Source organism: Myotis davidii, unplaced genomic scaffold (assembly GCF_000327345.1).
Source record: "Myotis davidii unplaced genomic scaffold, ASM32734v1 scaffold111, whole genome shotgun sequence".
NCBI classification, from domain to species: domain Eukaryota; kingdom Metazoa; phylum Chordata; class Mammalia; order Chiroptera; family Vespertilionidae; genus Myotis; species Myotis davidii.
Genome location: NW_006284347.1, coordinates 1616195 through 1633325, shown reverse-complemented (window position 1 = coordinate 1633325; position 17131 = coordinate 1616195). Strand labels below are relative to the sequence as shown.

The following is a 17131-nucleotide window of genomic DNA, read 5'->3' as shown; positions in this document are numbered from 1 at the left end:
CCTCCCTCCCTGAGTGGGCGACCCTCCGCTCTGGGTCCTCACAGGAGCTCTGGGCACCTGGGGAGCTGTGCTCTAGAGCAGCGGTCACCAACCGGTGGCCCGTGGACCTCTGGTGGCCCGTGAGGTCCGAAAGGTTGGTGACCGCTGCTTTAGAGCCTGTCTCCCCAGACTGTTTTCTATGCATGCACATGCAGACCTTCCCTGGCAGGAGCGTGGAAGGGTCCTTTTATACCATTTCGTAACCTTTTGTTTTTTACTTTGGTGGATTTATTTCCAATGGGAAAACTATGCACCTCAAAATGGAAAGGCTATCCATTTTTATCACTATAACAATAATAGTTATAGTTAATTTTTGAGTGCTTACTGAAGGACACAAAATTTGCTAAACAATGGAAAGGCTTTGTCCCATTTATTCTTAACAACACGATGAGGTGGGGATAACTGTGCCCACTGTAAAGAGAAGAGGACCGAGGCAGACCGTGGATATGTGTCTCCCCCACCTTCCCTCAGGTTTCCAGCGGCAAATACAGGAGGTGAGCCCAGGATTGGGAGTCTCTTCATCTGTGCCTTTAGCTTTTACAGAATTTTGCCCTTTATGAGTTTGAGGCTGACATGCCAACTTATACCCCTGTGTGGTTGCCAGACCTGCCTATTGAATATGCTGGTGGACCTGGCTTCTAAGTAACATAAGTTCTAATTGTGCGATTGTCTCCGGATGAGGATGCCGTTTTGATCTCTAGTGCAGGGCATTGCTATGTTCCTCTTCAGTGTGGGCTCCTGTTGGCCTTGCTGTGGGTGGGTTGGGAGATGTTGGAAGGGAAGGGGTGAACTGAGGCCCTTCATCCAAACCTTTATGGAGGGCTTTCTTGGTACCTAGCCCGGGAGAGGCAGGGATTAACAGAATGGGCGGGACCCCTGCCTCCTGGGCCGGGGGAGTCTGAGTAGAACAACCACAGAACAGCACAATCAGTGTTGCCCTAAAGCAGCGGTGACCAACCTTTCAGACCTCATGGACCACCGGTCGGTGACCACTGCCCTAAAGCACACAACAGTGGCAGCCAGGCACTCGGAAGCCCCAAGGAAGGGTCAGCACCACTAACCCTGAAGGATGAGGACCAGTAGCTGGAGGAAGAGGGGTTAAAGAGTGTATAACCAAGCAAGGAGTGTTAGTAAAGGCGAAGGGCAGACTCAGGCCCCTTCTGGGAACTGAAAATAGCTGGAGTGACTGGAGTAAGGAGCTGGGCGGGAGGGCACCGGGGGCGGTATGAGATCAGAGGAGTGCACAGGGCGCCCGCACACAGGACCTTGGGAAGAGCTTGGGCGCCAACCCACAGGCAGGTAGTCATGGAGGATCTTAAGCAGGGACACTGGCTGGACATGCCCCGTTTCCTCCCTGTCCTTTAAATGAGGACCATCTACACGATGGAATACTATGCTGCTCTAAAAAGGAAGGAACTCTTACCATTTGCAACGGCATGGATGGAACTGGAGAGCATTATGCTAAGTGAAATAAGCCAGTCAATGAAGCCAAAATACCACATGATCTCACTTATTCATGGATAATTGAGACCATTATAAACTTTTGAACAATAATAGAAATGGACACATATGTAATACCCTTTGTAATAAAAAATTAAAAAAAAAATGAGGACCCTTATAATGAGGCTCATGCCAGCTCCTGGTGCCAACACATCAGAGAGGGTGTGAGTGCCTCTGGAGCCAGGTCTGTATCAGCACTGGCTACAGTGTTTACAGAACCTCACAGTGCCTAACAGGGCTCGGGTAAGGGAATGCCAGCCCTTCTGTTGTCCAGAGAGGGCCGGACCCTGCCAGGGCATTTCCAAACAAAGCCCAGCTGGTTTGAATTTGGTGTGCCAACCCCAAACCAGGTCAGGACCATGTGGCTTCTGGCTTCCTGATGACAGCTCTGCACAGTGTAATTAACATGCATTGTCACTCCTGTCCTTCCCCACCCTCCCTGCTAGGGCCAGAGCCTTGCCTATCCCAGGGGAAATAGGACCCTGAAGGAGCAGGCTCTGAGCTCCTGTTTTAGGGTGCAGACCAAGAGTGGGGCCCATGAGCACCTTGGCCTCCATCAGAGGTCAGGAACCAAAGTCGGGGGATCCACTGGGACACTCCCAGGCGGCCCCTTTTGCAGAATTGGTGAGAAAGACAAGTTTTAAAGAGGGTCGCTGGATGAAAGGGGGCACCCATAGTTACCTCTCCAGGCATAGTGGCTGCAATCAGTGTTTGAATAAGAAGGAAAATATTTTATCTTTACTCTAGTGAACAAACCATGGTTCTGAGGGAAAGGTCTTAGACAATCAAGGCAAAGAGGACAGTTAAGAGAGATGTTGCCATGGTGATAAGAGGAGGGGAGAGCTCCATGCATCTGGACTATTAGGGTACTTGGGTGCATGATTCTCACAGAAGAAGAATTCCTATTTGGGGTTCCTGTGCAAAATGTGCATAAAGACAGCAACTCTTAGGAGGAGTTCTTCTTGGTTGTCTGCATTTTCTTGATCCTCAAAGCCAACAGTAAAAATCCTTGATTTGGATTTTCCAAAATTGGGCCAAGAGAAGAAGGGGAATGAATGTGAGGAGAAGGATGGGAGAGACAGGTCATTAGCATAGAGGGAGTGGAAAGGAAAAACCACCACACACTTGGACAGGGATGGAGCTGAGATCATCCTCACTTGGCATTGCTGGTCACAGTCTACATTCTGAGAAGCTACAAAAAGCTGGCTGCTCCCCAGAGCTCCAGACCCACAGCCAACGGTATACCTGACACTTCCACAGGATGACTAACAGGATTCTCAGACTGGACTCGTCCCAAGCCAACTCCTGGTTCCCTCACCAAACGCATTCCTCCCCCAACTGCCTCTTCCCCACCTCAGCAAATGGCGCCACTCCCCAGATTAGGCCAAAAACATAAGCGCTATCCTTGACAGTCACCCCTTGCTCACCCCAGCCCACGGCTAGTCCCCGAGCAAGATGTGCTGACCCTATCTCTATAACATATCAGAAACCCACTTCCCCCTATCCTCTGCCCCAGCCCGCTCCTGACTCGAATCTCTCCTCCAGGGTACAGCAACAGCCTCCCCAAAGACCCCTCCTCGTTATCCTGCAGCCGGAGGGATCATATGAAAGTATAAAGCAGATCCTCATCTCTCTGCTAAAGATCCTGAAACTGGTTTTATTTAGAGTTAGAATAAAATCAAAATTTCTTAGCCACACTGCCAAGACTCCTTCAGCTGCCTGCCCCCTACCTGGATGGCCTCACACCCTTTGTGTCCTCACCATTGCTCTCACTGGCTCCCTGGCCTTCCTCCTCCGCTGACAGGCCAAGTGCACTCCCCTCTCAGGCTTTGGCTCTTGCTGTCCCCTCTGCCTGGCACAGCTTTCATCCAGTTTTTCCATGGCTGGGTCTTGTTTATCATGCAGGATTCAGCTGTCTAAACTCACTTCCTCTCACTTTGCCCTGCCTTCACTTTCTTCAGAAGATTAATCTGGTGCTGAACTCTGACTTACTTGTTTACTATGTTCTCTTTCACTGGAATATTAGCTCCATGAAATATTACAAAAAACGAGCACCCGTCTTGTCAGGAGAAGAATTCCCAGAGCCCACATATGGGTTAGCAATGCAGGGACACCCACTGGGGTCTTACTGGCATCCACCTTGCCCTTGTGGGCCCGGGCAACTCATGGGCTCACTGTATCAGTAGGAAACAGAGCAGAGAACTCAGTGATTCATTCCAGATCAATTCCAACCCAGGTTCATCTGATTCCAGAACCTTTACCCTTGACCACTGAGGACACTGCTTCTTCCTGTTTCAGAAAAGAACAGACACACGTGGCTGCTCAGAGGTCCTCCCCAGGAGGTCGCCCCTAATGGGCTGTCTGCATCTCTGTGGCCAGGACAAGTTGAGGATGAGGTGGGGGAATGCATGGTTCTCCTTGAGGTTCCTGGGAAATGCTCAATAATTAGCACCAAAGGTCTACTCAAAACCCAGAGCCCATTTCTAATTTATATTTCAAAATATAGACCAGGCATGCAGATGTATAGAAGGTAAGAGAAGCTGAGATTATACAAATAATATTAATAACGTACACTGCAAAGCTTCATGCAAATTTAATCATCCAACCCCAACCCATTAAAATCTCCAACCTTTCTGAAAGACCCTTTCTTGCTTTCAAATGTTTTCATCTAAGTTTTAGTTAACAAATGTACTTTTGATGGATAACAGGAAGTCACTGAGGGCTGGACGCTTTGGCTGTAACCATAGACGCTTCCCTTGTTTTCCCTCTGCATTCTCCGAACTGGCTCCTTTCCCTCCTCCCCACTCCCCCTTTTTTTCTTTTAAATTCTAGCTCTTGAGTGTTTATTCTCTTCTTTAATGAGCCTTTTTGGACGTCATATATCATGTAGGAAAACAGAATCAGCAATCATTCAGTAATTACCAAGGAGTAATTAATGCTGTAATTAGCCACCTATTACAAATGGTCTTCTCATTTTTCTACGTAACATCTATTTATGTACTTTATTCCTCACAGAGCCTCCTGTGAACTCCGGGTTACAACTGCTCCCTGTGATCAACCACACGCAGCCTGGTGCTTTGTATTTCTGAGATTCTACCACCCTTACCTCTAGATTTCTTAGGAGTCCCTTGTCTAAAAGGTTCCTTTAGATGAGAAGCTTGATCATTCATTATTCTGCTTTGCAATGACGTCAGAGCTGAGGGTCCCAGTTGGCTCCTCATTGGAAATCCTGGCCATCTATCTCCCACGCCAAGTCCCCGTTCACCTTTGCTGTGAGGCACCACTCCTTTTACAAACACTCATCTCTGAATAAGACAAAGCTCAGATTTCAGTCTCCTCAGGACAGTGGAGTGGGCAGTGAAGTCGATGGTGTGACCTCGTTTGCCTCCCTTCTGGACAACAGTGTTCTCCTCTTCCTCCTCCCCATCAGCATCACATGCTACTGACAAAGCACTTATTTCTGGAAAAAGATATGCAATTTATAAACAACTTCCTACCTCCACCTCCCCTCGGACCTTCACAGACATCCAGCAAGAGGTCCGGTGGGCCTTGGAGCCAAAGGGCAGATGTCCAGTGAGTTGGAAAGAACTGACCTGGAGGGAATGACCATGGGGCCAGGCCCCTACCCGCTGCCTCTGTGGGCATGTGCCCACCAGAGAGTGGGGGTCTCCAATGTGAAGCCATCAGAATCAGCCAAACTCTCAAATTTAGAAACAACCCTTTTCCTTTGTGAATAATGTTACATTTTAAATTTCATGTTAGAAAAGGTCATTTAAAGGATCACGTGATGGAGCTAGGAAGGCTGGCCCGTCTGTAGCTCTGTCGCAGCACCCACACCCCAAACTGCCTCATTTCCTCTCAGAGCCTTAATGTCCCGCTTTGTAAAACATCAGAAAGTGAACCACATGCCCACACAAGTGGATGCAGGGCTGTTTCTGGAACACACAGGCCGGGTAGAAATGCCACTTGGTCTTTATTAGCTGACCAAGTCTTTCCTCCACCTCTACATTCCTTTTCCTAGAGTCTCAAACTCTGGAAGACATGCAGGAGTCCTCCATGAAACACGGCTTTCCTCTCCCCAAAGAGAGGCAACCTCAGGATCTGGTGAAGTGAGGCTCAGGCTTCGGATCACTGGGCCAGCCTCTGGCTCTGCCACCTGCTAGCTGGTAACCTGGGGCAAGGAAACTAGATCTTGCCCAGCTGCTGTGGCTCAGTGGTTGAGCGTCCACCTATGAATTAGGAGGTCATGGTTCAAGTCCCTGTCAAAGCACATGTGGAACGTGAAGGAGACAGCCAATCAATGATTATCATCAATGATGTTTCTCTCTCTCTCAATCTCTTTCTCTCTCAATCTCCCTCTCTCTCTCTCAAACTCTCTCACTCTCTTTCTCTCTCTCTCTCTCTCTCTCTCTCTCTCCCCCTTTCCCTTCTCTGAAATCAATAAAAATATATTTTTTAGGAAAAGAAAACTAGATCTCAGTTTTCTTCCCAAGCACCTAAAAGAGCTCTAGTGAGGGTCAAAAGAGATATATCAAAAAAGTACTTTTGCACTCTACCTGCATAGTACAACCTTATAACAACTAAGGATGACACTTAGTTGGTCATCCTTAGTTGTTATAAATAACAGGGGCAGCATCTTCATGTTCTATGGCATGTAAACAACTTCAAACACACTCACACACACAAACACGCACACACACACACACACACAGTGGCGTATTATTCAGCTATGAGAAAGAAGGAAAGCTTGCCATTTGGGACAACATGGACGGAGCTGCAGGGATTATGCTATGTGAGGTTAAGCAGGCAGAGACTAATGCTGAATTATATCCCTTATATGTGGAATCCATATGGAACCTAAAAAAGCTGAGCCTGTAGACACCGAGAATGAAATGGTGGTTACCAGGGGCTGAGGGTTAGGGGAATTGGGGTGATATTGGTCAAAGGGTACAAAATTATTACACAAATTTATCTGAATAACCACCATTTGTGTCTTCTTCCACTTGTTCCAATAGTGAAAGTTGGATTGCCACTTTCCCCCACCCTCACCTACCACCACTGTGGCCTCATAAGTGTGAAGCTATCTTTTGGGGGCCAAGACTCTTGGAAACAAATGCAGCGTGAGGGTAAGAATTTTTTCACGGAAAAAGGGCTGTGGGTCTGAACTTCCAAGGAGGGCTCAGGCCACTAGCTCGCTTTCAAATAAGGAGAGAATGACCATTAACCTATCAGAAAGGGACAAGCGGAGCAGACAACCAAGAGAGACTCCTGTGGCCTTTCCATTCGCCCGAACGATGACTGATGGGTTGAGAGCCCAAACAGGGAGGCCCCCTCTATTTGCACAGCTGGAAAGCGCTCCCTTCGCTGATTTCTGAAGGAGACGCGGGCGGTGCTTGTTTAAAATCCTGGCACACTGAACATTAGAGAAGGTCATCATGACTTAATGGCATATCAGGCCGCGTCGGCCCCTCTCTGCCGTTTTCCCAGTTCACTTATTTACCCAATAGTATGAACTCAGAACTGTGTATTCCACCAGCCACTGTACAGTGGCAATGATCACTTTAATGGATTTAAAATGCTTTGCTGCTTTGCCTCATTAGGGCCGTTTCCCTCAAGATAGGACCTAGTTATGCATAAAATGAAACAAACCAATGAGCTCCAGGCCTCTCTGGATTTTGCTAGTAGATCGGAGGAGGCAGAGAACTCCTGCAAGCAGTGTACATGTCCCCAGATACCCATTTCCAAGGGACATGTCTGAGGTCCAATGGCTGAGAAAAGTCTCCATGGCTACCAGACTTGCAAGCAAGAAATTCTGTTGCGAGAGTGGCTCCTCGCCCCCTGACTGGGGAAGGTGTGTGGGCCCAGCTCCTGCTCCTCCCCAGCGCCACCATGGCCAGGCCCGGCCCGGCCACTGACAAGCTTCTCCCTGGGCTCCCCTGGGCTCTCCCCGAGTCTGCTCTGGCCCCTGAATGTTAATGACTCATTTCACTGAAGCACTTGTCTGAGTCAGGATGAAAATATGTAAGGGGGGCCCCTCTGGACCTCATGTCACTTGAGATGAAAAATGTTATGCTGCCTCCATACTATAACAATCTGAGACTATAAACAATGATTTAATTAATGACCATAGAAGAATACTTGCTCACTGATGTTACGTGGTCTAAAACCCCATAACTGACGCAACGCGAAGCCAATGTTTACATGGGCACAGATGACTGGAACCTAACGTTTTGATGGCAGCTGCTACTTTGAAGAGTGGTAAACAATGACATTTTATTCCCGAGACCCTTCAGGAGAGAAGCGGAGTAAGGAGGTAAAACTTCTGAGAGGGCCTGGCTCTGGCAGGGAGGAAATGACCGGATTTAGACAGGAAGGGAAGGAGAATCACTGTGGAATCCCAGGCCCGGCCAGCTCAGCGGCTACTATTACCTCCTTGGATTTTCCAAGTGGCTGTACTCAGAACTTTTACATCTAAAGGGCTGTATGCTATAGCCAGGCCCTGAAATACTCCAAGTTGACTAAACTATCTTCAAAAGGATGCTTCAGAGATTCTTATAAACAATGACTAAAACTAAATTATGGTGTAATATTAGTTAAGACAAGACTTCAATTTGAGTAATTTTCATCAGCTGGACACAGACAGTGGTAAAAACAATAACCCATGACTAACTGCATCCTAGCCGATGGGAGAACTGCAATTCAACGTGGCAAGAATAACAGCAACATTTTTTTAAAAAAAATGGAAAGGAACTCTTTTTTTTTTTTTCAAGACCGCAGAATAAAGGGGAAAAGAAAAACAGGAAAAGTGGAGCTCACTCAAGATTTTCAAATGTCAACAAAGTTCCAAAAATTGTTTCAAGAATGGACCCTTTCCTCAGAGGAAACAGAGGATGCATCGGCTTCCACCCCCTCAGGCCCACGGTTCTCCCATGTGTCCCCTGAAATGAAGCCAAATGCATTAGCTCTGAGATAATCATATTACTGATACCTATAGTGAGGGGAGCCAGCCAATAAACTAAAATAATCAGAGAATGTGTTATTAATAGCTTCAAGGAAATGTTGACTTCCATGCAGGTCTCCACTTTTTCAATGCGGAAAATGAGACGTGCTTAAAATATTGTTGCAAGTAGAAGCAGATCATTAAAGACAATGCCAAGCCATGGGAAAGACAGGCTGAGGTTTATTTGCCGGGCCATACCCCTCTTCTCTGGGAACTTCCCACCCCCACCCAGTGCTGGACCCCTCAGAGTGCATATGTTTTTCTCTATGGGCTTATCTCTGCCCATACCCAAATCAGCAGGGGGGGTCCCTGGACCAAGCTGGGGTCATAATCCTTTTTGGGAGGAAGGTAGGGGACTTAAAAATCAGAACTTAAAGTTCTGGATCAATCAGTCTCAAATGGAGAAGATAAAAACTCCTTTTTAATATCATATCCTGCTGTGTGGATAGAGGGGTGTACATGGCATAGGATGGGAATTTCTGAATATGCCCATGCCATAGCAGAGAAGGTCTATCATAGCAGAGGTCTACCTACAGAGGGAAGAATGACGGAGTGTAGAAGGAAACCAAGAAGGGAAAGAAAACAAAAACACAGCTCCCTTGTCCTCCTGAGACACAAGTTTCCCTCCCTTGTCTAGATTCTGAGTCACTCCCCTCTCTCTGCAAAACACTCCCCTTTTTAATTTCAGGGAGCAACTTTGGTTGCTTGCAACTAAAATAACTTTGTTTTAACTCAAACTAGACTTAATTGGTTGTGTAGGCTAAGTCATGCTATGGGAACATAGGAAACCGGAAACCCCAGTGGCTTAACACTAAGGCTCATCACACGCACTATGTATGCAGTGTGGCTGGCCTATGGCAGGGGACAGGGGAGTGGAAAGGCATTCGCTCCATGTGATGACTCAGGGCCCCAGGCTGATGAAGGTTGTTCATTTCATGACTATTCCATTATGTAGTTTCAGAGTTCACAAGAGCCAAAGCGTAGACACTACCACACCAGCTCTTAAATGCATTATGCAAGAAATGACCAGGTTGGTTTTGCTTAAAGGCTATTGGCCAGAACCAGTGTTGAGGCCCCACAGGGGCTCAAGGGACCAGGAATGCTGAGCAAGCACGTGGATATTTGGTGCACAGTAAATGGCTCTGCCACAGTAACTCTCCCAAGGCCCCTCAGCTACTGAGCAGTAGAGTGGAGAGGCTCAGCCACTCCACTTGACTATGTCCTCAAACTTTATAAGCATATTTTGGGAGAAGCTGTTACAAGTTTTTAAAAAATTCATTTAGAAACACCCAGACGTCATCTTAGAATTCACAGCCTTCTCCTAGAATTCTCCACTTCCTCATGACTATGTTGATTTCTGCGCATCCAAGGAGAGGGAATTGGGATCCAGGCCCATCAGAGGGACCTACCTTTGTTGGCACAGGCCATCCACTTGAGATTGTCTGCAAAAGCCGCCTCCCGTCCAATGAGGTACGTGAAGATGCGGACCTGAGGGGAAGGCAAACACACGGATCAGCGTTGTTCCCTTTTCACTGTCCTGCACAGACCACATCCTGGCTCATGCACATGTGGTTTACCTCGTTAATGCCCCATGCTTCCCATCTGGAGGAACATATTTAAAACATTTGAAGTACAGTTAGCTTGAAATATATTCAGAACTGGGGCCTTTGATCTTTGAAACCATGTGGCACTGGTGGTGGTTGTTTTTCGATGTGGAGCTCGCGACAAAGGAGAACAACGTGAAATGGGCGACTGGCAACATTACGGGCTGTGTTTTGCTGCACACATATGGACAAGGAGCATCCAGGTCTGGCCCAGATCCGCACAGGAAATGCAGAGTGTGCTCTTCCTGGGAATAAAAACGCCACTGAAAGACCCTCAACATTTCCCCCCAGTGGCGAGGACAGGCTGCAGACACTCTCTTGCCATCTGTGGTCCCTAGCTTGATCTTAGGAGGTAAATAACTGGGACAAGAGGCATAGCCTGCAGCCAGGAGACCAATGGGGACCCTCTCAAGCCTTCCTGAGGTTTTGGCTCCAACACACGTAAAACCCCAGCTCTATTGTTTTCCTAACTCTCTCTCATGAGGGCAGAATACTTTGTTTTTTATGATAGTTGGCATACATTATATATTAGTTTCAGGTGTACCACAGTGACTCAACACTATATTTCTCATGATGTGATCATCACAATACTAGTGGCCATCGGTCACCATGCAAAGTTTGTTATAGTAATATTGACTATTTTCCCGATGCTGTACATGCCATCTCCATGACTTTTATCTTTAAACTGGAGCTTTGTACCTCTTATTCCCTCTCACCCTTCTCACCCATTCTCCCGTTCTCCTCCCCTCTGGCAACCATCAGTTTGTTCTCTGTATCTAAGAGTCTGTTTCTTTTTTGCTTTGTTTGTTTGTTTTGTGTTTTAGATTTGACACATAAGGGAAATCATATAGTATTTGGAGAAGATGGAGAGAAAAGGAAACCCTTTTACATTATTGGTGGGATTGTAAATTGGTGCAGCCACTACGGAAAACAGTATGGAGGTCCCTCAAAAAATTAAAGATACAACTACTATACAACCCAGAAATTCCACATCTGGGTATCTATCTGAAGAAAACAAAAACATTAATTTGAAAAGATATACAGGGTGGGGCAAAAGTAAGTTTACAGTTGTGAGTACTCAAATCACAGAGTTTATTCTAGTATTTTATGTATGAATTATTGTATTATTTTCCAGATGAACAACTGTAGAACTATCTTTGCCCCACTCTTTATGTACCCATATATCACTGCACCATTATTTACAATAGGCAAGACATGGAAGCAATCTAGGTGTCCATCGATAAGTGAGTAGATAAAGAAGATATGATATCAACAAAGAGAGATAAAATATAAAGAGGAAAGGGTAGAGAGAGAAAGAGAAGGGAAAATTACTCATCCATAAAAAGAATGAAGTCTTGCCATTTGCAACAACATGGATGCACTTAGAGAATACTGTGCTAAGTGAAATAATCAGACAGAATTACTTTAAATAAACCACAATCCAGCTCCCAAAGTGGTACGTGAGGGTTAGACAGAAGAAAGATAAAGAATTAAAAATGTTAAAGCCCTTTCATTCAAATTTAAAGTGAGATGTGGGTTAACACTACACAGTCCAAATAAAACTCCTAGCAGGCCAAGTTCAGTCCTTCGGTCACATCCAGACCAGTTCAGGCACCCCCTCTGCTCCTTCAGAGCCTTTTTTCCACTGTGGTTGACTAATATCTGTGTGGTTACCTCTGAGAGATTGATCTCCACTAGACTATCCACTTGATGAGGGAAAAAAAGAGCTAGGTCTCTTGCCCCTGGCCATGGCCCCATGGAGCACAGTGCTCGTAACATCACAGATCTAGACATGAGTGAATAAAAATATATGAGTGCCAAAAATGAAGATTTTGTTATAATTAGGAGTATCTGCTTATCTGGGAATTACAACTTGAAGACTAGTTTTTAAATGATGGTTTATTTCCAACTAAAAAGATGTTTAAAAATATACATTATCGTTATGTAGCCATAGTCTGTCCTCGTTTTCCTTTGGTGAGGCAGTCATTTCACCCTTCAAGGGGGCTTCCTGGTGGAGGAGCCGGCCGGGAAGCCTGGCCTCTCTTTACTCCCCTCCCTCCTTCCCCCACTATTCCTACTGGGGTCCATGTAGCCAAGGTGGTTACCACTGACCTTCCAACACAGCGCTGTCCCCTGTTCACTTGGCCTGTCTGCCCACTGTTGGCATATAGCTGATGACTGATTTAGTGGAAACAGAGGCCCAGTGAAATAAAGGGACTTGATTAGTTTCAAGTCCTGATCTAATCAGAGTTCTCTCTGAGTCCTGAGACCTCAGATAACACTGGGGTCTCCTCTTATCCCCCTGCAGACGCTGGTTCTTCCAACACAGAAATCCCCACCCAGCTCTGAGGTCCAGAGCCAGCACCCACAGGAGACAGACTATACTCCAGGCTCTTGAGACCCGACCCAGGCTGCTTTCATAGCACTTTGCCGTCCATTTCCCACTTAAACTATTTAAAGAGGAAACCCTAGATTGATAAAAACTTGCATGCCCACTGGCTCTTAACCAAGCAGAAAGCATAATAGATGGCTCTCAGGAAATGCAGCTATGAGTCTGTCTTGTAGGCAAAGCAGAAAAGACCTGTCACAAAGCAACCCATTTGGTTTTGGGTAGAGGTGCCTGTGTGTGCCAAACCTCCTCTGCTCTCCAGATGAAGAGCCACAGGATAAACTGAGTTCTCTCAGAGGCATAGTTAAAACTCTAGAACAATGCCACGAATCATTCCATAATTCCTGATTTTAAAAGATGGCAACCCATTTGGAAAACCAGTAGGATTGTGCCAAACTTCAGACCAGACATGATTGCATTGCTCAAGAGTAATTGTCTACAGTCAGCACCATCCCCTCGGTCAGGTATGTGTTAAAGGATTTATGGCAGTATATTTGTTTTGTTGGTTTGTGAAAGAAAATCAGAATCATCTTTAATATTTCCATTGATGTGCGTTCCTTGGCTCCCAGGGGACTGGCCTCCTTATCTGAGTAGAAATGGCGTGGAAACGACTTGTTGCATCTCTGCCTATAAAATAAACATAATCAAACGATGCTGGGTTCACACCCTGGACTTCTCACAAGTCTGCCTTTCAACTGGCAGCAAAGAGAAAAGAGATTTCATCCAAAATAAATATTTTGAAGAGCAATTTAACAATAGCCATAGCATTTTATAGTTGTAATTTTTTAGAACCAGTAATTCTACCTCTAGGCATTTGTCTGATAGACAGGATAACAAATACAATGCCTCTGGGGGCCAAGGTGGTAACAAAGATGACAGGAAGGGGTAGGAGAACTGTAGAGTGCATGACCTCTTAAAGCACTATAACACAGTTTTATACATTTTCACCAATACACTAAAATGATAAAATACAAGAATGTTCAGTGTCATTATTTGTAATGGTAAAAAACTGTTAAATCTTAAGTGTTTCATGATAGCTGATTGGCTAAAAACGTATAGTCTATTCATGCAGGGGGACATCACGCAGCTATGTATTCATGTAGAAAGACATCCATCAGAAATTGGTAAGGGAAAAAAGCAGGTGGTAGGATATTGTGTAACATGCAATCCTATTTTTTCTAAAAACAGACTTACACTTATTACTTCAGAAATTTCAATTTCATTTGAATGTTTTCACAAACGAATAAGTATTGCTTTAATAATTAGAGATCCCACCTGACTGGTGTGCCTTAGTGGTTGAGGGTCAACACATGAACTAGGAGGTCGCATTTCAATTCCTGGTCAGGGCACATGCCCGGGAATTGTGCTGGATCCCAAGTAGCGGGCATGCAGGAGGCAGCTGATAAATGATGGTCTCTCATCATTGATATTTTTCTCTCTCTCCCTCCCTCTCTCTGAAATCAACAAAAACGTATTAAAACACAATTAGAAACCCCTTAAAATAGGAAGAAAGTAAGGGCACTCCTGTTTCGGGAACCATTCTGTAAGGACATAGGAAGCATAAACATGGCATCGAACATCAAACACAGAAGAGATGATACATGGAAATTAAACGTGGTCTCGCACCTTCCTGGGTGGGCTGAGTGTGAAACCTCTGTGTAACAGACTTAAATTGTTCCTCATTTCCATCACTGACAGATCCTGTTGCATGATGGATTTTATTTCCAAGGGTTGGGGATTATTTCCCTAGAAAGTGCCATCAAACAAATTTTCACAAGTCTGCCTTGAGTCCAACCACTTTTCTGATGTGACAAGTTGCCTTAGCAGATTGAGGGTGGTCCTGAGGGCCAGGTGAGTATCATGAAAAGGCATCACGGCACAGTTCAGCCAGGACCGTTGTCAGGAGACACCAGAGTTACCGGAAGAGCCAGGCCTCCGCACTCATTGTCCTCAGGCAGGAAGATACCGCTTTCATTAACCGGCACAAAGGCAGGGTGGGAAAATGTCTGCATTGACCTATTAGTTCATTTTGATCTTCCATTTAAGGTTGGATGTCTTTAAATGTTCTTTAAACCCAGTCAGGCTTAATAAAATCTTAAGATGTGGACATTTCAAAGTTCAAAGTCACATAACTTAATCTACTGAGTATAAAAGTTCCCAAATGAAACAAACAAAAATCAACCCAGTTTTTGTAAAAAATAGATGTATGCTTCTTTCTCATATAGATGCAATTTCCAGCAAAAACTTGAGGGGGCATCATTCCTTTCAACTTTTGGTGAATAGAGGTAGTCTTATTCTCAGGGGTCATGGGTCAAATTCCCTCCTTTCTACAACCATTAAAATAGGGGAGGGAAGCAGCTGCCAGTAAAGCTATCAGGGGGCATTGCACAGCCAGAAAACAGGCTGCTGCCACTCACAGGTCCCTAGTAATGAGTGGCAGGTCACCAATGCCCATGTTTTTGAGACAGTCCAAGAGCAGCAATTCACAGCCCATTACAAGCAACTTCCAAGCACCTACTATGTGCTGGAGATCTGATGAATAAATAAAACAAATTCTCTGTCCTCGGGGAGTTTAGATTTTTGTGAGAGTGAAACAGTTCATAAATGGCAAATTCACATAAAATGTTTGTTTATTTGTTGTATTAAACGCTTATGAAGGAAATAAAACAAGGTAAGGCAATGGAGAGCAATGGAGGCAGCTGTTTTAGGAAGGAAGGGAGGGAAGGCTTCGCTGATAAGGTGATATTTGAGCAGAAATCCAGACCAAATGGGGTGGCGGAGTAAGACATATGACTATTGGGGAAGAATGTTCCAGGCGAAGGGACCAGATGGTACAAAGTCCTTGAGATAGGGATGCTCAAGGTTATGGAAGAGACGAGCAGGGATGGGTGGAGTCAGCTAGAAGAGGCCGTAGGGGATGAACTTGGACAGACAACAGAGGCCAAATCATGTGAGCCTTTGTGGTAAACGTTAGACAGTGGGCTTTATTTTTTCCCAGCAAAAACAGAAACCACAGGGGGACTGAGCAGAAGCCTGACATGAGCAACATATAAAATTGTAAAAGGCCCTTCTGTCTGCGTGTGGAGAATAGCCATGGACCGTTGTGCTCATCCTGTCTGCCCTGATTTTCCTGTGATGATATAATTCTGCATACTCAGGTCCCATCCTAGATCAATTAAATCAGGCAGGACCGACATTAAATCTCCTATGGAGTTGCACCGTGCAGCCAAGTTTGAGAGCCACAGCCACAGGGAGGTAAGCATAGAAACAGAGACACTAAGTAGGAGGCCACTGAAATGTTTCACGTGAGAGGTGAAGGTGGCTCTGGCCTGGGTGGAGAGAGCTGTCAGACTTCTCTGGGCATCAGAATCACTAGGCCAGTGGCTCTCAACCTTCCTAATGCCACGAACCTTTAATACAGTTCCTCATGTTGTGGTGACCCCCAACCATAAAATTATTTTCGTTGCTACTTCATAACTGTAATTTTGCTGTTATGAATCGTAATGTAAATATCTGATATGCAGGATGTATTTTTATAGTTAGAAATTGAACATAATTAAAGCATAGTGATTAATCACAAAAACAATATGTAATTATATATGTGTTTTGCGATGGTCTTAGACGATCCCTGAAAACAATATGTAATTATATATGTGTTTTCTGATGGTCTTAGGCGACCCCTGTGAAAGGGTTGTTCGACCCCCAAAGGGTTCATGACCCACAGGTTGAGAACCGCTGCACTAGGCACTTTCAATCACATGTGAAAGGTGGTGCCCCAGCACCCACCCTCCAGAGATTCAGATTAAGCCCAGGCATCTAGATTTTTCAAAGCTGCTCATGGTGGGTCTGACACAGGTGGTCTAAATCCAACACGTAAGAAAAAAAAATAGCACAAAGAAGAGGAGGCCTGAGCAAAGGAAAGCAGGACTGGGAATTAGAAATCACTGGAATGTTGACCAATGTCACCCAATCAATTTAATCAATCAATCAACAAATAAATAAGAAAAAAAGAAAAGAAAACTCTGACGCCATTCCCAATAAAGATGCTTCCATTGAGTGCTCAGGGTTGAGGCTGAACAGCCCAGTGGGTGGTTAAAGACAAAAAGAGAGGCACTGGCTCAGGATGACATTTTGAAAGAAGCTTGTGTCAATCCAACAAGGCAGGACTATCAGACATCGACCAGCCTGGGCAAGCAGGAAAGGGCAGACCTGTGCCCGATGCCTGTGGCTGCTGAGCTGGTGCTGAGCACTGCTTCTTGAGATTACAATAAGCCCACTCTTCCACCCCAGATGCCGGGAAAGGGCCTGGGCTGGAGCACGTAGCAGCCTCTGGAATCACAGTCTTTCCTGTTATAGGAAAGAGAAAGCAATCTTCTATTGTAAAATAACGTTTAACTATAGACCCAGTATTTCTACCTTTAAAAACCTGCAAGTTGCCGAAACCGGTTTGGCTCAGTGGATAGAGCGTCGACCTACGGACTGAAGGGTCCCAGGTTTGATTCCGGTCAAGGGCATGTATCCTGGTTGCGGGCACATCCCCAGTGGGGGATGTGCTGGAGGCAGCTGATCGATGTTTCTCTCTCATCGATGTTTCTAACT

At 45.6% G+C, this 17131-nt stretch overlaps 1 protein-coding gene across 1 annotated transcript in view; it reads right to left on the bottom strand.

Annotated features, from left to right (window-relative positions):
- Positions 1-17131, bottom strand: part of CACNA2D3 (calcium voltage-gated channel auxiliary subunit alpha2delta 3) — an 817122-nt gene that overhangs the window by 300061 nt on the left and 499930 nt on the right. The window contains exon 11 of the mRNA XM_006754680.2: positions 9949-10027. Coding sequence (XP_006754743.1) covers positions 9949-10027 — 79 coding nt within the window. The remainder of the gene's footprint in view (positions 1-9948; positions 10028-17131) is intronic.